Below are 23029 nucleotides of genomic sequence, written 5' to 3'. Positions count from 1 at the left end.
ACAGGTTTCGTAATTTATTACGGAGCACGTAATTTATATTTGTTGTGGTACGACTTACGGGACGACTTACGGGACGGACGACTTACGAGACGGCTTCAAGTTGAAGTATACGGGGCGACCCGTCAACTAACAATTGCATTCGAGATAGATCTTGCTGCCTCTCAGTCAAACGGACAGAATCTTTGCTGGCCGACGCAAACCGTCACTGGGAGCAAATGCAGCGAATGCAGATTATCAGCCAGCACAGACCCGGACAGTCTGACTGACTATGCATAGTGCTGTGTACCCATCGGCAACAGGGTCCGTCACCAGGCAAGCTGTCGGGCCACTGCTGCGGAGATACCGAGGTGAATACCTGGTATATACTATAGAGCGAGTTTGACCACGTTATCTTCTCAAACGAGCTCTAACCTTGTTTCTCGAGTTGGTTCTGGTGTTCTGATACATGTAGACAATGCACTGCAACAGGACAGAGGGAGTTACCAGTGTGTAGCAATTTACTTCCGTTGGGAAGCTATATTCGCCGAGCAATTCTTTACCTGGGTCGCCAACGGAAAATATTCAACGTGTCTCATTTAAAAGAAATTAGTCTCAGTGAGCGCCATTTTCGATTTCGTGTTTACGGCTTTTAACTTTTGTTGGAAATGCAGAACGGGGTAACGCGTTTTTACTGTGAAAGAATGTTGTCGATCATGTGAATTGGCATGTACTACGTAGTATACTGTACACTCATTATATGAGTTTCGGCTTCTTGAACCGCTCACGAAAAGCCAGCGCAAGAAGTTTGCCGAGAAGCTCGCCAAACACTGAAAACCCTACACGGCGTACTGGGCGACCAAGAACAATGGGCAGTAGCAGTTGCATTGAAAAAGAAATACAAACCCGTTATCCTATACAAGCACACGTGCAACGTGATATGAATCACGCCACCGACAGATTTACAATACAGCACCCAGAACTCCAGCTGCAGATCGAATGACTCAGCCCTAGCACGCAATAGCTGGCGAGTCGGCGTCCACATACTTGACTCCAGTAGCCGCCGCGCCCTGCGTCGGGACGTGTGACGGCGCCTTGGAGCGCACGTACGAGTACCCGAACCGCTGGTTCTTGCGGCGGTGGCGGATGAGCACCACAACAGCCACCAGCGCCCCACACACTGCAGCAAAGATCAGCGCCCCCACGGGTAAGTTGTTGGACGCGTACTCGTACGCCGCCATGACCGCCGACTTGGTCGCGCTGTCGAAGCACACCGTGTCCGTGAACATGAGCGTGGTGATGCCCCTGGCCTGCTGTACGACCACCATGCAGTCGTCGTCGCTGAACTTGCCGTCCGCTGCCTGCACGCGGTAGCGCACGTACGTCATGGTCTCAATGTCGCCTTCGTTGTCTGTGGCGATATCCTGCTGCTCCACCGCGTCGTACTTGACGTTGAGCGAGTGGCTCTTCAAGAAGGACGCGGGGGCGGCCTCTGCGATCGTGCGTTGCACGGCCTTGCCCACTTCGGCCTTGTGCCTCGGCAGGTCCAGGTGCTCTAGCAGGTCGCACTCGACGTCCGCCTCCTGCTCGGTGCTGGCGTTCACGCAGTCCATCGTGAGCTTGAGCACGGACACGTAGGGCCGCTTGGCGTCCATCATGCTGCTCTGGAAGCCGTAGTCCACGAGCAGGAACACGCGCATGACCTCGCTCACGTCCGTCTGCACGAGCTGCAGGTCGTTCCCGTTGGCCGTGCCCATCTCGATCTCCTGCACCTCCTCGCGGGGCTGCGTCTTCTCGGCCTTGAGCACCTGCAGCACCGACGCCTTGAGCGCCGTGCGCCCCACCTCATGCTGGTACTGCAGCATGAACTGGCCCACGAGCTCCTGCACCTCGTCGCTGCGCGTGTCCATGGGCTCGAACGTGTCGGGCGGGCTCACTGGCGCCGCGGCGATGATGGCCTCCTCCCCGTCCAGCAGCTGCAGCTCGTCGTCCACGTCCGACACGAAGAAACCGTCCTCCAGCTGCGTGGCGGCCACCTCCACGAGCTGCTGTGCGTCCTCGGGGCTGAAGGGGCTCGGGATGGCCGCCTGGTCGGCCAACACGTCGTCCAGCGGCGCCAGCTCGGGCGGCGTCTGCGCCGCGACTACTCTGACGCCCATGGCGCCCAGCAGGAGCAGCAGGGCGAGGCACGACGAGCGCTGCGGGGGATGCATGGACGGATACGGATGGTTGAGGCGGGTGAATGAATGGCTGTGGCTTCTTGGACGGAAGACGGCGAATGATACGCGGGATCTTGGAGGCGCGGCGGTTCAAGATACACTTGGTGTGGCGGACACGAATGTAGCCACTTGATGGATGGCTACATTGTTGGACAAGTTGCCTTTTTGCAGAATTAAGGAGAGCACTTCCATACGGGAGTAAACCTGCTCGATATGAAGGCGACTGCCTAGCTTCGCGGCAGTGATGTATGTACTGCGTGGTGTATTACATCTGTGCGTTGGACTTGAAGGAGGAAAATGAGCGGCTTGGTCCGTACACACGAACGGCAAATCCAAGTAATGCATCTCCTGGGCCGGAGTTGGGGGCTGCCCGGCACAATCAAATTCTGTCTTGCCCGCGCGACCACAAGGAGGCTTGGCAATGCGTTTAACGCCAGCGTTCTTGGTGCTCGTGCTTGTCGCTGTCTTTGCTGTCGGCTTCACGAGCGCTGGAAGCGCCCACTCGGTTAACGTCGTCACCCGCGACGCCGTTCCCGATGGCGCCAAGATCCGCCATCTCAAGGGCAGCCACACACAGACGGAGAGCGTCAGCGATGAAGAGAGAGGCATGCCCTGGGAGTCTGCGAGCGACCTCATCAACAGCCTCAAGGTCAAGATAAACGCGAAGTTGTCCGGCGCCAACGCTGGGGCACTCTCCAAAGCGCAGATTCAGAGCGTGACGAAGGAGGTCGTAAACGAAGTCAAGAAGAAACCAAAGGTGTGGCCCCCACCGAGAGGCAAGAAGGTCCTAAAGCTTGTCTATGGCGCGGTGCTCGTGACATTCGTTACCGTGGCCATAACTGCGTTAATCCATGCGAGGAATAATTATACGTGAGATCTACAAGATAAGATACTGGTACAGTACATGTTCAATCAATACACACATTGACTGCATTCTAACTACGTGTACAGGCCGATAGATTGAAATCTCGCGAGTGAACGCGTTGGCCATTTGAGCTTGACAACGAATATGCAGTTGTTGGTTCCACTACACCGAAAAGCATATCCTCAGTCGTTAATTAAACTTGTTCCCGATTTTCAGAGCTCAATTTGGTCCAATACGCGCAAGCTACCGAGACAAAAGCAAACTGCATTTCAGTTTGCGTACTTGCTTCATGCAGCGCAGTGCTGTGTTGTGCAGTGCAGTGCAGTCTTCGCCATATGAACATTTTGCCCCACCCTAACCAAACGCGATACTACCCGGGGCATGGATCACTATGGGGAGCGGATCGACATATCGACATCGCATTTATATTGTTTTTCAATGCAGCTGCTACTGCCCATCGTTCTTGGTAGCCCAGTACTTCGTGTAGGACTTTTCGTGCTTGGCGAGCTTCTTGGCAAGCTTCTTGCGCTGGCTCTTCGTCAGCGCTTCGCCTGCTTCATACAGCGGGAAACCATCAGAATCGAAAGTGTCGAAACGATCTGCGAACTCAGGTGACTTTTTGAAGAAGTCTGACGGCGCGATCTGCATCAACGCCTCGAACTCGAGCTGCTTCAGCTTCAGGGCTTGCACTGCCTCGTCGGCTTCTTGTGCTGTCTTCTTCTCTTCTTCCGCTTCAGCTTTAGCCGCTTCACGCTCTGCAGGTGAGAGCAGCTTGAACACGGAGCGACCTGGAGCAAGGTCTTCAATCTGGATGCCGAGAGGAGGCAGCTCCTCATTCCGCAATGTGTCACAGAGATCAAGTACGCGAGCATTGCCGGGCTGCTTCGGGTCACGCAGAGCTTCTTCTCGTACAGCAGCGCGGAACTTCAACAGAGACCGCAGGAGCGCCTCTTGCTCGTCCCTACTGACGTGATCTTTGCTTCCAGTCTCCTGCCGCTGCGGTGCATCATCCGGAGCAGCAAACCGACGACGCATCATAGCCGAGAACTCAGCGTGGAGTCCTTCTAGACCAAACAGGTCCAGCACCTCCAGTACGTAGTTTGTCAACGAAATCAGCACCTCGTCGGGAGCTTCCGTATCGCCTCGTTGCGCCAACAAGTACGTGTTTGCACGAGACACCACATTCAAAACAAGCGATAGCGCACGCGGCGTGTCCAAATCGTCGAGCAAGGCCTCATCGACTTGCGCTTGGGTAGTGAAGAGCGCGTCTAGCAAATCTAAGTCTGGCTGTTCGCAGCGTTTTGACTTGATGTCTAGAGATTTAACACTGCTGCTCGCCACGTCGTGGTCGCCGCCATACGCCATAACGCTACGGAAGAACCCCCTCAGCTTGTCCGCCACCGCCTCCGCATCACGCACCCGGTCCTCGGAGTACACCAAGTTCGCGCGGTACTTGAACTGCAGGCAAAAGAGTCGAAAGTGGTCGGCCGTATGCCCCTGCTCCAGGAAATCTCTCACCGAGATGAAGTTCTTGAGGGACTTGGACATCTTCCTGCCTCGAATGTACAAATGTCCGAAGTGCACAAAGTGCTTGCACCACTCCTCGCCATGGCCACACTGCTGGTGTCCATCATTATGCGCTTCGCACTGCGCGATCTCGTTGTTATGGTGCGGGAACCTCAAGTCCACGCCGCCAGTATGCACATCCAGCTTCTCTCCCAGCACATGGTGCGTCATGGCCGAGCACTCGATGTGCCACCCAGGTCGTCCGGCGCCCCAGGGCGACTCCCACGCGGGCTCACCCTCCTCCTTCGTCGCCTTCCACAGTGCAAAGTCCCTCGGGTCCTTCTTCACCCTCTCCTCCTCCTCCACGACAGCACTCTGCTCCACGGCGGCCAGCACCTCCTCGTCCTGCTGGCTCCGCCGTCTCGGGTCCAGCTTGCCGTACTTGTCACCCAGCTGCTGCGTGCTGAAGTACACTCCCGACCCGTCCACAGCTTCGTAGGCGAAGCCGTTGTGCTGGATCTGCTCCACGTACTTGATGATCTCCGGCAGGTGCTCGCTGACCCGCGTGATAGCCGTTGGCGGGCGAACGTAGAGCCTGGCCATGTCCTCGAAGAACTGCTGCTCCTGCTGCCGCGCGAGCGCCTGAAAGCCCACGCGCTGCTCGTGCGCACGGCGGATGATCTTGTCGTCGACGTCCGTGACGCCCATGACCAGCTGCACTTTGTAGCCACCTGTGCGCTCCGCCACGCGGCGGAGGATGTCCTGGCTCACGTAGGCTCGGGCATGGCCTAAATGGGCTCTGTCGTACACTGTGGGCCCGCAGGAGTACCATTTCAGCACATTCGGGGTGGCCGAGGTCTCACGCGGGAACGGCTCGCACGCGCCCGTCAGCGCGTTAAACATCTTAAGGTCTCGGGAGGTGGAGCAGGAAGCGTCCACGTAGGTGGAGAGCCATCGTGCGTGCGCTGCGGGGCCCGCGCGGCGGAGAGGGACGCACGCGGAGGAGAGCGCTCGCAGCATGCGCATGTTCCAGGAAGCCTGTGGCTGTGCTGAGCTATTCGTTTGAAGGGATGTGATTGGTGGATATTTGGCCAAGAGCAAGTTGCTCTTCGAGACAAAGCAAGTTGAAGTGGCGGATAAGAGCATGGGTACATGGTGTTCATAGTTGTAGTGTAATGGTTGCTAGTGTTGCTACAGTGTTTTTCAAGGCGAAGCGGTGCAGTTGACCGCGAGCAAGCAGTTCTCGTCCCAGCGCTTGGTGTAGTAGGCGGCGAGTCGGCGGCCGTGGTCGCGCCAGGTCTGCCACTCGGCCTGCGCTTCGGTTGTGAGATTGGGGAACAGGTCGACGTTCATGGCGTGGTCGCTCTCCGTGTCGTGCAGCGTCATGGAATCGCTCACCTGGTCGTAGCGCAGTCGCTGGTGGCCGCGCACGATCGACATCTTGCGCGCCGGCTCGTTGCTGAACACCACGCGCTCGCCGTAGGGCACCTTGCGCTTGAGCGACCGACCGACGCCGGTCTGGATGAAGCCTCCTTCCGGGACGCCGGTGATGTCGGCCAACGTGTTGAGGAAGTCGTACTGCTCGACGGCGTCCTCGATCACCATTCCTACAGCGTCACCCAGTCGACCTTCAGCGATGATCGCGGCGGCGACCCGGGTCATGGATTCCTCGTGAGTGTTCGTGACGTCGGCTTCAGGGGCCTGGCCGTGGTCGCCCGTGATGACGACGATCGTGTCGTCCAGCACGCCTTCCTTCAGCATGCGATCCATGAACTTGCCCAGCTCCAGGTCAGTGAAGGACCTTACAGTCAGGTATCGCTCGATGAGGTCGGCGTGCGGGTGGCCCTCGAGGAAAATGGAGAAGTCGGGCTGCTCGGACTCCGCGTACCATGTCGGCCACGAGTCGAACGGGGCGTGACTGGTGATGGTGTAGTGAGTGATAAACGCTGGTTTCTTCGGCTCACCACTAGCGACACGCTCGCGCTGTTCCTTGGTCGTGTTCACGAGTAGATCGCCCAGAATCTGGAAGCTCAGGTCATCGTGAACGCCCCAGTTCAAGCCGCGGTGCGCGTCACCGAGCCAGTCGTCGGGAGTGATGCCCAGGTCGCTTTCCGCGATCTCCATCATCTTCTTGTTGTCCCAAATGGTGCCGAAGCCGTGCGTGGGAAGGAACTTGTCCCAATCATCCAGATCAATCGACGATCCCGTAGTGAACCAAGTTTCGTATCCCTTCTGAGTGAAGAGCTGCGGCATTCCGGAAAGCTCCGTGCCATTCCTACCACCGGTGATGGCCGTCTTCACGGCACTGTCGTACGGGATCTGAGCGAAGAGCACGCTCTCCAAGGACCGACTGGTGGGGTTACTCGACCAAATGTTGCGCATGGCAACGCCACGCTTCGCCCACCGGTCGAAGTTGGGCGTGAGAGTCATGTCAGTTCCCTTGAACAAGTTGGACGGGTCCACTTCTCCGACGAGGTAGCGCGAGTCCTGGAACCTGAACGACTCCACACCGAGAACCAGAACGTTGGGAGGGTTTGCACTTGATACCTCGACGTCGAAGGCGAGATCTCCCCGGAATCCGGTAGTGCGTCGGTAGAGCGAGTCGACTCCGAAGAGCTCGTGCTTCTCGGTTGTGTGGATGTACGTCTCGACCCACGGTCGTTCACCTATCACGGTCGTAAGTGTGACGTCTGACGGCGCGGGCTGCAACGCGTAGGCGAACAGCTCGTTCAGCGTCGCGTTCAGCGCCGAGTATGCAACGAGCGGTGAACTGGCGCAACTGATCTCCACAACAATCGCAGGGAAGCCAACAAGTCCGACCAGGGCGACAGCAAGTCGAACCGCATGGTGACAGCTCAACTGCTGGTAGCTGTAGCCACGTTTCGCCGGCGAAAGCAAAGCGGCCGATTCTTCACTTGAGTTTGCGTCCTCTACCTCTGCTGTCTCTGGGCTTGCAGACCCTTCTTCAAGTGTGCTCTCGCGGGCTTGCACTGCGTTATTGTTCATAAAGTTAACGCCGCGTTTCTCCAGGACGACAAGTCTCGGCACCAGGAAGTTTGACACCATTTGCGTCGGGTTCCACCGCGCTAGGTCCGTCCAGCTACCGAACGTCCGCACGATACCAAAGAACGTAGCGACCAACACGAGCCCCACCGCATTGATGTAGCCTGAACTGACCTCCTCCTCCGAGATCGGGGCGTCCTTGAGGTGCTCTCGTTCCCTGATCAACGTGGCCACCAGTCCGCTGCTGAACCTCATGTCCCTGTGCACTACCAGCAGCAAGTCGGCGATGAACGGCCCCATCATGGCCAGGAACAGCAGCCACGACACCGCAAACGTGGCGACACTGCCGAACACCCTCGCGATGGCGCCGAACTTGTGGTGGTCCATGGCTGCCTGCTTGAGCACGTCGAACAGCCACAACGCACTGGCAAAGTATGTGGTGCATACGAAGTCCTCGAGGAATCCCAGTCCCAAAACTGCAGCCTTGATACTCGCCGTGTAATCTGCAGAGCTGCTATACTTGGTGACCAGCGCCTTGAGCGCTACGCAGCGGCTGGCGGAGAAGTAAAAGATGGAGAACGTGTAGATGAATAACCAGCCGAGCCACGGAACGGAGGCCAGGTCGTCCACCCGGAAGACGTCGCCCGGGTGCTGCCTCTTTCTCCTCCGCCGACCTCCGTGGGACTTGGGCTCCGACGTCTCCATACTGGAGACGGCGACGTCGTCCTCGGCGATGGGCTCCGACATCCGATACCGAGTGGACTGGAGGTCTCTGCTAGACGACGGGCCGATCGGCTCCATGTTACTGAGACCGAAGTCGGTAGGTAGGGTGAGCCCGTGCCGTCTGGTTGAGAAATGAAGCTCCGTCATCTCCATCAGCTTGGGAGAGGTGGCGATTTTCGGGCGAGACAAGCGATGTTTTTCTGTTCGACAGCCGGCAAATCCATGTAGAACGGATGATGGGCTTGATACCCACAATAATGCAGCCAGCCCCAGGTTCTTTTTTAGCGGAATGGCGCTCAACCAGTCTATCTGTGAGGTGGCTTGAGTGTGTTGGGAGCTAGAAGCATGGCTCAACGCTATTTATTTGCGAAATGTCGACCGCTGTGCCGGACAAGAGCCGAGAGCTCTCTCGTCGCGTCGCGACGATCGGACGAAAGTTGCGTTTGACGGACAGTGGAATTCGCTGCACTGGTGCCTGGGTTAGTACACTACAGTTGTTGACGTGAGGCAGAAACGTCATTATAATAACGTACGGAGACAGAAGCGTGCCAACCGCTGTTGTAAACCCAGCCTCCGTACTAGCTACTATAATAATAGCATGGCAATAGTTGCCTCAACAAGGAGCCCCATATATAATGTACATATAAACGTAGGGGAATTTCGTCCTTCTCCAGCTCAACTGCTGCTTTGGGAACTCGAGAACGCACACGTGGCCCAGGTTACAATTGGTTATATATACTGTGCCCTGTGACCCACTGAATCCTACATGTACTTCCGTGGCATGACTTGGCGGTACAAACAGACGAAATGGGAGGCAGTGCAACTTGCACTGCAAGAGCCGACCGTCGAAGGCTGCGCACTATTCTGGTTGCTAGGATACATATTGGACTCCCACTTGGAGCTTCGTGGCGAGGGCTTTGCCTTTTTGCAACGAAAACGAAGTGCTAAGACGGTGTAAGCTGGAAATTGTTCAGCTTGTTGACGGAGACAGGTTCGACTGGCCTTGCCAGCCTCTGTCGCAGGGGTGGGACGCAGACGATAACGCCCCAAAGGATTGCTTCGAGGTTTGAGCTCGGTTCGGCTCGGCTTCCTGCGCCGCCTTGCCGTAAGTCTTGCGAACCGAGTCATAGGTAGCATTCGCTTGTCGGGGCATCCGGAGACGAAAACTGCGGGCGGCTGCATTACAGTGCTGCCACGAAGGCTGGTGCAATAGCAACAATGCTAACCTAGTGTGGATTATTCTCGTTGATGTCTTTTTATCAATGGGTTTGGTATGTAGCTAGGACATCGACATTGTACTATTTCAGAGGTTGCTAACAGCGACGTCAGCTTTGGCTAGACCATCGGCTATTTTCGAGCGCTTCACGTGTATCATTAGCTCACGTTCTGACCCCGGAACGTTCAAGACCTCGGGCACGCTGATCATTTGGCTATCCTGTAGTCGTGGAACCAAGAGGCCATACTCGCTTGACCAGCATGAACACCCGAGTTCATAACTCGGAGCACTTCGAAGAGCTCCGTGAAAGTGCTTGAGCAGCTCGTCTCTGTCGTCGAAGTAGGCAGAGCACGGTTATTTTCTTTCGTTGTTGAAGCTGCCGTATCTTACTTATAATTGCTGTGCGTCGTAGATCACGGTCGACGGTCTCCCCGTCCACAAATGCCAGTAGTAAAATGACCGCCTCAGCTCTGTCGAAAGTGACGCATATGGTAAAATCCTTAGCGTTTTTCTCGTTCCATGACGGGAAACTGATGAAGCTTTCATGTAGAAACGCATGGCCATGAAGCACGAGCTCTACATGAAGGAGCAGGAAGCAATGGAAAAGAAACTCGCCGAGACCATCGCCGAGAACTTGCAGCGACAGAAAAGCAAGAAGGAAGGACGATACTTGAAGTTGCAGCAGGACGTCGAGGTATTAGTCCTTGACCAAACTACGTTAATTTTTCCGATTAATTAGCTTTTGCGATGTAGGATGGTAAAATACTCGCGAAGGAGCTACACGAGAAGCTGGAGCTCAGCAGCAATCCAAGATTCGGCAGTTTCGCCGCATGCACGAGGAGTTGACCACGGAGGTTTATCACAAGCTCAATGACCCGATCCTGAATAAAGTTCAGGCCATGGACGGCAAGCAGCGAAGTGCCGATAGGGCGGAAGCGTACCAAAAGTTCCTGGATATCACTAATGCAGAGGGCTGCCGTAGCTCCTTGCACCGAGGAAGGTTTAACGACTCCGAGAGTCCAGCAGGGTCCTATCCGAGTACCCGCTTAGAACAAGTCACAGAGACTTCCTTGCAAAAGGCAAAATGTATTGATTTCTTTACTGCTGCTTCGCCGCCTAAGGTGCAAGTGTCTGCACTTCACTATCAGCTATAACTAGCTCTAGTTCATTCCTAATGGTTGGCCCGCGGCCGTACTTAATCCAGGGGCAACCCTTGTGTAAGCTGCACCAAAAGGGTAACCCCTCGTGTAACCCCATTACACTTTCCCCAACCAAAATGGCGAACACGCCGAATCCTCACTCGCGTTCCTCCCGTTGAGGTCACTTCGCATCGCGGCCGACGTGCTCCTTGAACTTTATTATCGCTTTCGCTGCGCCACGCGCACAGGCATGCAAGCAGCGCTCGGGTCATCAGACCGTCAGCCCACGTCACCGCGCACACGCGCTTCGTCGCCACGGCCAAGCCCCACAGCCGAGCCAGTCTCTGTGTCTGCGCCCAGCGCATCCGGGCCCGCCGCGGCCACCACTCCCCACAGGCTCTCCGTAGCCGAGTATCGTGCCGCGCACCTCCGCAAGTACGGACCGACAGTGATGTCCAAGTGAAGGTCAAGTCAGACCGGCGAGCAGACGTCGCGTGGTGCGCACCGCGCTGCCGACCAGCTCAGCGAGCAAGAAGAGGGTGAGGTCGACTACGACTCGTCGAACGACGGCGACGGAAGGCACCCACAACCCGGAGTCCTCGGCGCGCCCGCCCTCACCACCGCGACATTCATTCCAGAACCCAGGGTCGCCCACCCAAGCAGTCACAGATCGCGTCGCTAGTGCTGTCGCTCGTATGGACGCCCTGCGCAGCGCGCTACCTCTGTCCTCGAGGTATGACGATGACAACGACGATCATGTTGAACCCAATGTCATTACGAATCCGCTGGACGAGGCCAAGGACTGGGAATTGGAAGAGCGCAACGCGCCACGGCGCTCACACGTCCCTGAGCCCTTACCCCTCATTGGTTCCAGTCCAGGCTATGGCTCCAGGAGCCGGGAGAATCCCGCAGAGGTCGCAAACGAAATGGCCAAAGGTCTGCTGGGTTCCTACGTGATCGAGCCTCCAGCGTTGACCGAGGCCGAGGTCAATACGCGCATCGCGCTGCGGCAACGTCACTTGACGCCACAGAAAACCACTTCGTCGGAGGATTGCACCCGGCTGGACGATCAGCTGCGCGAGCGCTCCGTTCCGAAGGTGGATCGGATCCCCGTAGTTCCCCTTCCAGGTGAAACCGAGGTCGAGGATGATGGCAAGTTCCAGGCCTGGGCTGAGTCCGCCCGCCATTTGTCGTCGATAGATGCTCTTCGAGCAAGCTTCACGAAGCAAGATATTTATCTTGAACGGCGCCTCCGCTTCATGTGGGCGAAGAAGAAGGCTCGTCCAAATCGTCATTCAGGCCAAAGGCCTCGCGCCCCAGGCGCCACTCGTACTGTTCCAGACGCCCCGCGCAACGCGCCAAGATCTACGCCCATGGCTTCAGCTCACGCGTCACACTCGAGCACTCGCTCTGACGTGTCGTCGTCTCGGTCTAGCGCCAGGAAGCGCGAGGCGACCGCGAGCTCGTTGAGCGGCGCGAGTGCTCCCGGTCAAAAGCGTCAACGGCTTCCGGGCAGTCCTGCCACAGGGGTACCTCGTACTCCCAGGACGGAGGCTCCCCTCTCCACTTCACGAGATATTGGGTATGGCCCCGGTGACGACGCCGCTTCAGAAGTCGTCCCGCGTGGTAGTGGAGCTCCCCGTGCTCGTCGAGCAGCGCACGAGGACGACGAGCCGCCGCTGGATCCGCGCGTGCTGCGCCAGCGCCTGCCCGATCTGGACTACTAGAGCCGTTCGGCCCACTCGTTCCGGAACTGGGCGGGAGTTCAGTTCGCCCGGCTCGACGGTGGCCTGCTCGATGTGGAGCGTCGAATTGGGAACCTCGACGGTCCACAGGACCAGCGCTTGGTCAGACTGGAGCGCTCGGTCTCGGAGCTCAGTTCTGAGAACGTCCGTCTTCGTGGCCAGATTGAGCTGCTGGTGACGATGATACGCGGGGCTCCAGCCCGTTCGACACCCCAGTAGTGGGCGTTGCCCTCATCGGAGCCAGTGCTTCCGCGCTAACTTGGCTCGGGTGGTGATATCGCTTGAGCAAGCCCACGTAAAACACCGGGTGTGTGCGCATCTTCTTGGGAAGGTTGAGCGTGTTCGCCAGGCCCCGTTTGGCCGCGACCTTGAACGGTCCGATGAAGCGAGGACGCAACTTCGTCTTGAAGACAGCCGAAACTGCATGTGTAGGTAGGTTCTTTGCATTTAGCAACACTAGGTCCCCGACCTCATAACTTTCAACATTGCCTCAGCCCCTGGTACCCGCATTTTCCTTTTGTTTGTCTTGGCTCTCAGCCATTGCGTCACGCATGTGTCGTAATACACTTATACGCGTTGACAGGAACTCATCCACCTGTTTACGAACAGTAGCCGGACTGTCATCAACAAGCCAAGCCGATCGGCTAGGTCGGCCATCTCTCCCCCACCAAGCCCGGAACCACAGCGTGGCGGCGTCAAAGGGATACGGGGGTGGGCCAGACCGTTAACGTAAAACGGCGTATAGCTCGTGGAAGCATGAATAGCGTTGTTCAACGCATACTCGACGAGTGGAAGCATAACACTCCAACGCTTCGGCATTTCAGCACAAAAGCTGCGGAGAATATCCTCCACGACGCGATTCACGCGCTCCGTTTGACCGTCGATCTGCGGATGGTCCGCCGTGGACATGTATAGCTTGGTGCCAAGCACTACAAAGACCGCACTCCAGAAGTGACCCGTAAATCATGGGCCTCGATGCGATACAATCGGCTCTGGGGGTTCGTGTTGCCGAAAAACGCGAACTAAGAACAGCGTTGTTGTGCCTTTACCACCAATGGTATCGGGCACAGCCGCGATTTGAGCCATCTTGCTCAGCCGGTCTACGAAGACCACGACTCCCGTGTTGCCCGCCTTGTCCGCAGGTAGGCCAAACACGAAGTGCATGCTTGTAGTGGGTCTAACTTGACTCACTACTTTAGCTTACACGTTGCGCAACGTGTATGAGGAAGCGTAAGTACTTAGTAATTACTTAGGTTAATTATATTTGAGTACACAAATATAAGTTAACTTTAGACAAGACTCCAAGTAGCTAGTTTAAGGTAAAATGAGAACTGTATTGTTTGTAAATTGATCTTCCTCTAAAATCTGCTAAAAACTGTTTATCATCTATGAAAGGGTTGGCAGCGGCTGGCTGTCAGAGCCCCGCTAATATGCATGTCTCTGATTGGTAGAAAGATGCTGCTTTCTACCAATAAGATCTTTTGGGTATGTGTGGACCACTCACTGTGGTGGTCCACTTCAATGTATCCATCGGTGTGTCTTACACCAATGTGAGGAAGTATCCAAAACGTTTAACAGATAACCTATCTGTTAAATTCACAAGTGGCTTGCAGCCACTTGTACGTGTAACCGTTACACCATCCCCTATAGGTTAGACGCGCGGGGTCCCCGCACGTCAATCTTTGGAATTGACCATTCGTCAATTCTCCGCGTTTGGAGAAATCCGCGCTCATTCAACGATGAGCGCGCCTCAGAAGTCCGCAAAGTCGATGGGAGTCATCTCCATCGACGACTACCGAACGCCAGAAGGCGAAGTACGGTGACGTCGTCGACTTCGACGACGACGATGAAGACATGGAGGGCGAGGAAGACTCGCCCTCAAAGCGTAAAGACTCAGTGTCGAGCGAATCGCTCGACCCTCACGCCAAGAACGTTCGCCCGCGTGAAGGGGACGAATCGGACGCTTCGAGTTCGAAGCGTTCGCGTACTGAGAGTGATACCCCACTCGCTTCGGCTGGGGCTCTCAGTACTCCGCGCGCTGCTGCTGCAGCGCGTGATGTTAAAGCTCAAGGCTCTCCGCGCGCTGCGCCTGCAGCGCGCGATCCATGGATGCCGTCCGCGTCCGAGATCGCGGACCGGTTTGGGAACTCGGTACCTCGAATGAGGTGCCGCTGTACGTATGCAGCGCCATCAAAGATGACGCTGTGGCTGCCGAGCTGCACTTTGATGCGGAAACGCATCAAAGGCGCGATACTACATCGGACTCTTTCATGAGCTCCGATGGTTTCAAAGCAAGAAGACCTCTTCTCGCAGCAAAGTGCCCGAATGGCAGGCACTTTGTCAAGCTGGAACGCCTTTGTTGAGAACTTCAACAGAGGCCGAGTGCTACCGTGATCGGATTAAGCAAGCGCGTGATCGCTTCGAGACGTACTCGAAGCGTGGAAAACTGGAGCAACTTCATGTTGCTGCTGAGAGCGAATGTGCCGTGCGCTGTGCCCGAGGGCTTTCAGTGCACGAAGTGCTTCAGGCGCGGTCCGCTTGAGCGACCGCGACCTGAACGGGTACACGTCGTTCCGTGTGCCCGAGAGTCTCAAGAGCTCCGTGCTAAGTTCTTAGCACGTGAGGGTTCGGGCGCTGGCGATGATCGCAGCGCTCGCTCTACTCCGCTGTGCCAGTGCGTACTGCTCCTCGTACGCCCTCACCATTTCGGAACGTCCTCCAGCAAGACGTTCCGCGGCTCTATGTATCTTGATGGGGAGGAAATCCTCTCAACGAATACGAAAACGAGCCCTTGAGGTTCGTTTCGGGATACTATGGTCAACAATCCGCTCAACAATCCAGCGGGTTGAGCCGCGGGCGTCACGGATCGGCGGTGGCGGGGTGGGAACACGCCCGGGTATGATCAGCCCGGGCTGATCAGTATGCGCCTCTCCACGACCGGGTGACCGTCGTGGAGCGTCTTCAGGCGCTGAGTTCGCCGCCCTAAAACAGGAGCTGGCGAACCAGAAGGCCCAAGTCGCGGCGGTCTCGCAGACCGCCTCGAACATCCAGGTCGAGCTGGGGACCCAGATGAAGTTGCTCCAGCGCGTCCGCGCGCTGGAGAGGTTGCTCGTCGCCGAGGCCAAGTCCTCGCTTCTGCCTCGGCTCTGCCGGGCTTCGGGTCAGCCGAGCTAGATGGCTCGTGCTGCCGGTATGGCTTCAGCCGTCCGACGTAAAGGTCGGATGGAGGCGCATGCTAGACGGTATGTCTAGCGTGTATGCGTTGCCGTGCCGTGCCAACACAGTGAACGGCCCGATGAAGCGCGGAGCAAGCTTGCTTGCTCCGAAATCCGAAACTGCATGTCTAGGCAGGTTTTGTGTAGCTAACAAAACTAATGAACCAACTTTAAATTCATTTGTGTTGCCTCTGCCCGCATTGTCTGCGTTCAGCTTCTGTTGATCAACAGAAGCTGCTATTATGTCTTGGACAAACCGAATCACGGCTTGTCTTTTGGTGATGAAACTGATTGCATCCGAGCTGAAGTCATTCAGCTCGCTCTCCTGAGGCCCGGCCTCTGCGTGGTTCTTGCGGTGTCTGCGCCTGCGCACCGTGGTCGTTGGCCATGTTGTTAGAGTCTGCGCCCTGCGCAGCTCATGTGTTGTCCATTGTTGCAGCTGACACTGTGCAAGTGTCAGCGGTTTCTGCGGCTGCTGTATTGCAGTCGTAGATCCTCCACTTAAAGTGGGGCCATCACTCGAGTAAACTCGGGAGGCGTGGATGCCGCATGGCATTCACGTAGAACGTGTATGCCCGGTCGAGGCATGCACTGAGTTATTGATGGCAAACTCTGCCATCGATAAACACTCGCTCCAGTATTGGAACGAGTGAGCGTAGCTCTTAACATATCGACGAGCACGCGATTCACGCGCTCGGTTTGACCGTCCGTCTGCGGATGATCCGCAGTCGACATGAAGCTGGCTCCCAAGAAGTGTAAACACTTCTTGCCACAGATGCGCTGTGAAGCGCGGGTCTCTGTCCGACACGATGTCGGACGGCGCCATGGTGTTTGAACACCATGTCGACGAGCAGACGGGCTGTCTGCTTTGCGGTCACCTCTGCTGGCACCGCAGCAAGATGTACCATCTTGCTGAAACGGTCTACAAAGACCACAACACCGGTGTTCCTCCGCTGTCCGGGGAAGACCAAGATGAAGTCCAAAGACATGGACTTCCAACACTCCGACGGAGTCGGTAGTGATACAGTGGAGCCTGCGCGAATGGCGCAGGCTTTACGCGTGGCATACCTCGCAAGCACGGATGTACTTGCGCACCCACTGTACTGGTGGTGCCAGTAGAAGTCGCGCGTGAAGGACGTAAGTCTTCACGTCCGAGATGTCCGCAGTCGGGGCATCATGATACTCGTACATGATCCTGAGTCGCAGGTCATGGTCATTTGGCACGACAACGCGATCTGCGTTGTCGTCGACTGTAGTAGTCCGTCGTGCACACGAAAGCGGTGTGCACGCGCTCGAAGGTGCTTGGGCAGCTTCGACGGGACTTGTCAGAAGGCGCTGTGCCATAGGCCAGCAAGAGCTTCGCGTCCGCGTCGTGCGCGTACGCGGCCTTCACATCATCCAACAGAGATGATGTGGGTTTGCTCGATCGCACGGCGTCAATGGCATTGACGTCAACAGCTTCTGCATAGTCGGCCGACGTGATAACGCGTCGGCCACCACGTTCAATCTTCCGGGTTTGTATTCGACCCGGAAGTTATACTCCGCAAAGAATGAGCCATCTCGCCATTCTTTGTGAAATGTGGCGACTTCACTGCGGTGCGCAGTGAAGCATGGTCGTGTAGACCACAAATGGTCTACTCAAGCAAGTACACTCGGAACTTTGCGAGTGCATACTTCATGGCAAGGAGTTCCTTGTCATGCACCGGATAGTTGCGCTCAGCTGGCTTCAGCTGACGCGATTGGTAGTAGACGACACGATCACGGCCCTCGTGATCGTGTTGCATAACGCGCATCCGATCGCGAAATCGGATGCGTCACACACTACGTGAAATGGGCGATCTTGGTCAGCCACTGCCAAGATCGGCGCCTCAGTCAAGCCCGCTTGACTGCATCGAATGCCTTTGGCAATCGGGTGTCAATTCCACACAGCTTCTTTCTTAAGAAGCTGTGACAGCGCGGATCTTGCCCGCATAGTCCTCCACGTACTTGCACAAGTACGTGTGGAACTGCCTCAGTTCCTTGACATGGCGTTGGCCATTCGTTAATCACTCTGACCTTTCTGGTCAGGCGGACACCATTCTTCCTACGAGACACCCGAGGACGGGTATCTCGCTCGCCCGAAGATACACTTCTTCAGGTTCGCGTAGAGCTTATGCTTTCGCATAAGCTCAAGTAGCTTCGGAGATGCACCTGTGCATCTCTATTTGTCTTCCGTCCACAGCCCGGCTGTGGATGAATACATCATCGAAGTAGCTCGGTGCGAAGTCGCGCACCGAGCGCAACAAGTGCGTCACGCACCTGTTGAAAGTCGCAGGGGCATTCTTAAGCCCTGTGGCATTACTAGCCATTCCCAGAGCATGCCGCTTGGCGTGCTCACTGCCGTGAGAGGATATCGCTCTCACGCATTAGGATTTGATAAAATCCATCTCGCAAGTCGAGCACTGTAAACGGTGCTCCCGGCCATCGAATCGATGATAACATCTTTCGTGGTATCGGCGTCTGCGCCGGTACCGTCGCATCGTTCAGCTTGTTGTGGCATGAACGATGCGCCATCCGCCCTGTGGCTTCTTGACACAGAACGTCGGAGCACTGTGCGGGGACTTTGATTCCGCACTTGTCCTACGACGACTTTCAAAGAAGTCGTCGATCGCTTTCACTTGCTCTCGCGGCAGTGGCCACTGCCGCGTGACACAGTACTTCGTGCCCGGCACGAGATCAATCTCGTGCTGAATGCCCTTATCCTGCGGAAGCTCCGCGAATGTCTCCGGAGTACGTCTTTGTACTCCCTCAACAATTCGTAATAGGGACTCGACTTCAGCGAGTCCCAACCTTATTCCTCGAAGCGCTCTCGCTTCGTCTTCGCACTGAGTGTCTTCACTCTCAGTGGTACTCCATGAAGAGCTGCCTCAGCTCTTCGCTCTCGCTATCCGTTCTTTCGCTGTCGAGAACGCAGACTGCTCGATGCGTCCATCGTGCAAGTCGCGTGAAGCGCTTCCAGCTCATGGCTGGAAGCGAAGTCAACTCCGACGCCGTCGTCGGAGGACTAGCGAGTTCCATGTCGCGATACTGGAATCCAGTATCGGTGCGCGTCAAGACGCTTAGCGTCTTGACATTCGGCGTCACCGCCGCAGTCTGCCCAGCAGACTGCTCTTGTTGCGTCTCGGTCCCGGACCGAGACTTGCGCAGCGTTTTCGCTTGCGCCGTCTTCTTGTTGTGCGGAGCCCGGCTCCGCACAGTTGTCTTCTTGTCCAGGCCCGGCCGTGGACAGTCGTTCGTCGGCGGACCTTGTCCGCGGGCGCGCGGTATCAAGCCCGGCTTGACCGCATTTTCCTTCGTGCAGCCCGGCTGCACGGTAATGTCCTTCGCCGGCAGACCCTGTCTGCGGGCGCGCGATATCAAGCCCGGCTTGATCGCATGGCGCTTCGTCGTGCAGCCCGGCTGCACGACAGCATAAATTGCGTCAGTGCGGTACGTTTGCAACCGCCCGCACTGTTGCAGCGTCAACTCCGGAGTTGACACGCCTTCGTCACCTCGACGCCAATCATTGGCGGAGCCTCATGACGAGGTGCGTCGGCTCCCGGAGCCGACGCGTCGTTGTCGACCTGACCGCTTCGGGTCAGGGACTGTCCACGCTTGAACGTGGGTGTTGGTTCCCGGAACCAACACATCTTTTCTTCCGACGTCGGCAGCATTGCCGACGTGGGTCTCACTGTGCGCGCCTCGCGCACTTCCTGGCACTCGGGACAGCAGCATGAAGCGCTGTCTCGACTGGTGAGCCGCGCGCACCTGCTGGTGCGCGCGCTGCGTAACAGGCCATCGCTCTCTGTTCCGCTGTCGCGTCCGAAGCGCACGAGCGTGCGCTTCTTCCAGTCTATCACCGGATCATGCCGTGCAAGCCACGGCATGCCCATTACGTCGAACTTATCGTCCAGGTCCAGGACGATAAAGTGTTCGACAAACACTCGTTGTTTGTACGAGAAGCGCACGTTCACGACGCGCTTCTCGGTCTCGATGGCACCTGTTGCCAGTCGTACCTCAGAAGACTTCGAGGTGTATCTACCTCCTCGAAGTCAAGTCTCGACAGGCTTCGTAGTCGAACAAAGTTGTTCGACGCGCCTGAGTCTACAAAGCTCGAAGAGAGTCACTCGCTCTCTTCGAGTAAACCTCAAGATGACTAGGTTCGGCCTGTCATCTTGTTTCGCAGTGAGCTGGTCTCACTGGGGCTGCAGTCTAGTGTCGCGTGCCCGATGTCGGCACGCGCGACTGCATTACCAGTAGGGCGCCCCGCGCCTACTGGATGTTCGCGTTTTTGTTGGTCCGCGGCGATGCCTAGCATCGCCACGACGGCCACCTCAGGGCATGGGAGCTGTGCACTCCGTGCAAGTGACCGATCCTTCCGCAACGGAAGCATCGCACGTTACCTGCTGCTGGTAACCAGCAGTTGTTGCGCTCGAGAGGTCCATTGGTTCCGGACCTCCCGTCCTCACTACCGGGCGTGGTTGCGGCCTCGGTACGTTCACATGCAGTTTAGCCTGCCGCAGGCTAAACTCTTGCATGGCAAGAGTGATCGCAGCTTCGAGTACTCGGGTACTCTCGGAAGAGATAGGTCTTCACAGGCCCATCTCTAAGTCCTTTCATGAACGTGACGACCTTGGTCGCCTCGTCAATCAGGTTAGTCACGATATTTGATACCAAATATCGTGCGCGCTGCGCGTAAGCATGGACATCATGCTTACCCTGCTGAAGGTCGAGAACTCCGCCCTCGACCGGAATTCGTTGCGGGGCTCAAACGCTTGTTTGAGCTCCTCCTTAATACTTCGTACGTGCTGAAGCACGTAGGATCGGAGAGTCGGCGTCCATACGCCCAACTCCTGCGCGTCCGCCAAGGCAGGACATGGCGAACGCGACCTTCGACAGCGGGTCGACGATGCGTCGAGCCGCTATGGCTGTGTCGAGTTCGACAAGCCACCGGAGAGAGCTCGCCCTCTCTTCCACGTAATTGCTTACGCTCAACTTTAATGGTTGAGCACGCGGTGTCGTCCTGACGACGCCGTCACTGAAGCAGCGTCACGCTGCTCCTTCATGATGAATCCCAGAGCAACACCATGTTGCTCCGTCGGCGATAGCGTACGCAGCATTGTAGCTATCGCCGCTTCTCCAATGACTGTTGACAGTCGTTGGAGGCCTCACCTGGGTCAGACAGGTGGGGCAGTCAGCGCGTGCAACATGCGTTGCAGGCGTGTTGAGCTCTCCATGGGCACCTCCGTGCTCATGTGGTTCTCGCTCCGCGTTCGTACACCGCGTACGAACGTCAAGCAGTCGGTCGTTGGACGGACTACAAAGTGCTACCAGGTGTAGTGGGTCTAACTTGACTCACTACTTTAGCTTAAACGTTGCGCAACGTGTATGAGGAAGCGTAAGTACTTAGTAATTACTTAGGTTAATTATATTTGAGTACACAAATATAAGTTAACTTTAGACAAGACTCCAAGTAGCTAGTTTAAGGTAAAATGAGAACTGTATTGTTTGTAAATTGATCTTCCTCTAAAATCTGCTAAAACTGTTTATCATCTATGAAAGGGTTGGCAGCGGCTGGCTGTCAGAGCCCCGCTAATATGCATGTCTCTGATTGGTGAAGATGCTGCTTTCTACCAATAAGATCTTTGGTATGTGTGGACCACTCACTGTGGTGGTCCACTTCAATGTATCCATCGGTGTGTCTTACACCAATGTGAGGAAGTATCCAAAACGTTTAACAGATAACCTATCTGTTAAATTCACAAGTGGCTTGCAGCCACTTGTACGTGTAACCCCGTTACAATGCTCATGGAGCGCCAGCACACAGAAGGTACCAGCAAGCTTGCCAGCGGCGCCGCCGCATCAGGCGATGACTTCACCCGTTGACACGTCTCACACGGCGCACATAGGTGCTCGTCCACCTGTACATCTTCGGCCACCAATAGTGGGTGCTCACCGTGCTGTAGGTCTTTTCACGACCAAGATGGCCACCCAGCGGGGTGTCATGTGCCTCATAGAGGATGCGATACTTCAAGTCCTCATCATAAGGGATGACCACGCGGGGCGTGTCCTCGGGGCCCGTGTTGTAAAACAACAGACCACCATCGTAGGTATAATGATGTAATCGCGCGCGGAGCTTCTCCATAATCACACGTTCCTTTCAGACCAGCCGGGGACAGCTGCGCCTGGGCCACCTGTAAAATTCCAGTTGCCTCGTGTCAACCGCCCCTCTGGTCTGGGGCTTCCACTGAGGAAAATACCACCGAAGTGTTAGGCCATGAACAGACCACCACACGGGCGTAGCCACTCCGGGCGAACAGCCATCCTGAATCGGCGGGCCTCCGGGCCCCTTCCCAGACTGGCGAACCTTCTTCGTCCAGTCCAAGCTCCAACTGTCAAGTCCAATTCCATTCGAGGCATCGCTCCTCGTCCACAACGCAAATTTCTCTCCTTCAAGCAACTCATGAATGACTCCGCTGACACTGCTGGCCCGGCGTCTGATGGTGGCGCCCCTGCATCCGGATCCGAGCAACTTCCGGGCGCCCCTCCAGTGGGAGGTGACGTTTCGACCTTGGTCGGTGCGGAGGGTGACCGCGGCGCAACTTCCGGTTCGACGTGCACGGCGAGCGCGGGCGAAGAAGCTCAAGACACGCAAGGTCAAGGTGGCGGCGACAACGCGGGCGCGCCGAAGCAAGGCGACGGCGGCGAGCGCGCGCCGGAAACCAAGGGGGCCAAACCGGACACAGCTCCGCAAGACAGCGGCAATGCGGGCGCGTCGGGTGGCAAGGGCGGCAAGTCCGGGAAGGGCAAGCCGGGCAAGGCGCGTAGCGTTAAGTCAAGCCGCAGCACAAGCAAGGAGCGTAGCGGCAAATCAAGCCGCAGCTCCAGTAAGGAGTGCAAACGCCGGGGTGATGATGGGAGCTCCAAGCGCAAGGACAGCGCGGACGTGCCGGGCGCGAGCCTGAGCGGGGTGATGGTACCTCTCGCGTCATCGCTGGCCACCATGTATCAAGGCGAGCTGATTCTTCGGGATGAAGCGTCGGGCGCCGGCTGGTCAAGTACCTCCGACTCGGGTGCCAATTCCTGGGGAGGGCGGCCGCACCTTCGTGGGCGTGCCAGCTCGGGTCATGGACGTTCACCGGGATTACATGGTCCGAGACGGCTTCGGCGGTCTGGAGTCAATCTGGGCAACCGAGAACCTGTCCGACTCCGAGATTCAGGCGCTGCAGGGACCGATCGACCCGGACGTGGACATCCGGCGCAACGTTCTGGTGCCTCGGACGGCAGGTGGTAAAACGTCGAGACCTCCTGAGCGACATCGGCGCTCAACGTGAATTCGCATCGTTGCTCCAGCACTAAGACATCGAGTCCTCGCACGCAAAGTCTTCGGCACCGCCACGCTTC

The 23029-nt window shown here is 56.8% G+C and overlaps 7 protein-coding genes across 7 annotated transcripts; 4 read left to right on the top strand and 3 right to left on the bottom strand.

The window, feature by feature from the left end:
• Positions 1-986: 986 nt before the first annotated feature.
• IUM83_12558 (Necrosis inducing protein NPP1 type) lies at positions 987-2189 on the bottom strand (the record flags this gene model as incomplete). The annotated part of the gene is made up of 1 exon (XM_067937190.1): positions 987-2189. The coding sequence occupies one exon, from the start codon at positions 2187-2189 to the stop codon at positions 987-989; it is 1203 nt and encodes a 400-aa protein (XP_067785337.1).
• Positions 2190-2616: 427 nt separating this feature from the next.
• On the top strand, positions 2617-3069 carry IUM83_12557 (putative secreted RxLR effector peptide protein; the record flags this gene model as incomplete). The annotated part of the gene is made up of 1 exon (XM_067937189.1): positions 2617-3069. The coding sequence occupies one exon, from the start codon at positions 2617-2619 to the stop codon at positions 3067-3069; it is 453 nt and encodes a 150-aa protein (XP_067785181.1).
• A 438-nt stretch (positions 3070-3507) lies between these two features.
• IUM83_12556 (cysteine-tRNA ligase) lies at positions 3508-5469 on the bottom strand (the record flags this gene model as incomplete). Its single annotated transcript, XM_067937188.1, has 1 exon — positions 3508-5469. One exon carries the CDS (start codon positions 5467-5469, stop codon positions 3508-3510), a length of 1962 nt encoding a protein of 653 aa, XP_067785206.1.
• A 300-nt stretch (positions 5470-5769) lies between these two features.
• Positions 5770-8316, bottom strand: IUM83_12555 (Sulfatase protein; the record flags this gene model as incomplete). The annotated part of the gene is made up of 1 exon (XM_067937187.1): positions 5770-8316. The coding sequence occupies one exon, from the start codon at positions 8314-8316 to the stop codon at positions 5770-5772; it is 2547 nt and encodes an 848-aa protein (XP_067785323.1).
• Positions 8317-9821: 1505 nt separating this feature from the next.
• IUM83_12554 (phosphatase PTC7 family protein) lies at positions 9822-10247 on the top strand (the record flags this gene model as incomplete). The annotated part of the gene is made up of 3 exons (XM_067937186.1): positions 9822-9847; positions 9921-9999; positions 10059-10247. The coding sequence occupies 3 exons, from the start codon at positions 9822-9824 to the stop codon at positions 10245-10247; spliced, it is 294 nt and encodes a 97-aa protein (XP_067785182.1).
• Positions 10248-11342: 1095 nt separating this feature from the next.
• IUM83_12553 (uncharacterized protein) lies at positions 11343-12374 on the top strand (the record flags this gene model as incomplete). The annotated part of the gene is made up of 1 exon (XM_067937185.1): positions 11343-12374. One exon carries the CDS (start codon positions 11343-11345, stop codon positions 12372-12374), a length of 1032 nt encoding a protein of 343 aa, XP_067785183.1.
• A 9714-nt stretch (positions 12375-22088) lies between these two features.
• On the top strand, positions 22089-22959 carry IUM83_12552 (uncharacterized protein; the record flags this gene model as incomplete). Its single annotated transcript, XM_067937184.1, has 2 exons — positions 22089-22683; positions 22745-22959. The coding sequence occupies 2 exons, from the start codon at positions 22089-22091 to the stop codon at positions 22957-22959; spliced, it is 810 nt and encodes a 269-aa protein (XP_067785184.1).
• Between the last annotated feature and the right edge of the window lie 70 nt (positions 22960-23029).

Source organism: Phytophthora cinnamomi (genome assembly GCF_018691715.1).
Source record: "Phytophthora cinnamomi strain GKB4 chromosome Unknown Contig81, whole genome shotgun sequence".
NCBI classification, from domain to species: Eukaryota; Oomycota; class Peronosporomycetes; order Peronosporales; family Peronosporaceae; genus Phytophthora; species Phytophthora cinnamomi.
Note: the sequence above shows the minus strand (reverse complement) of the source record. Positions and strands in the feature narration are given on the sequence as shown.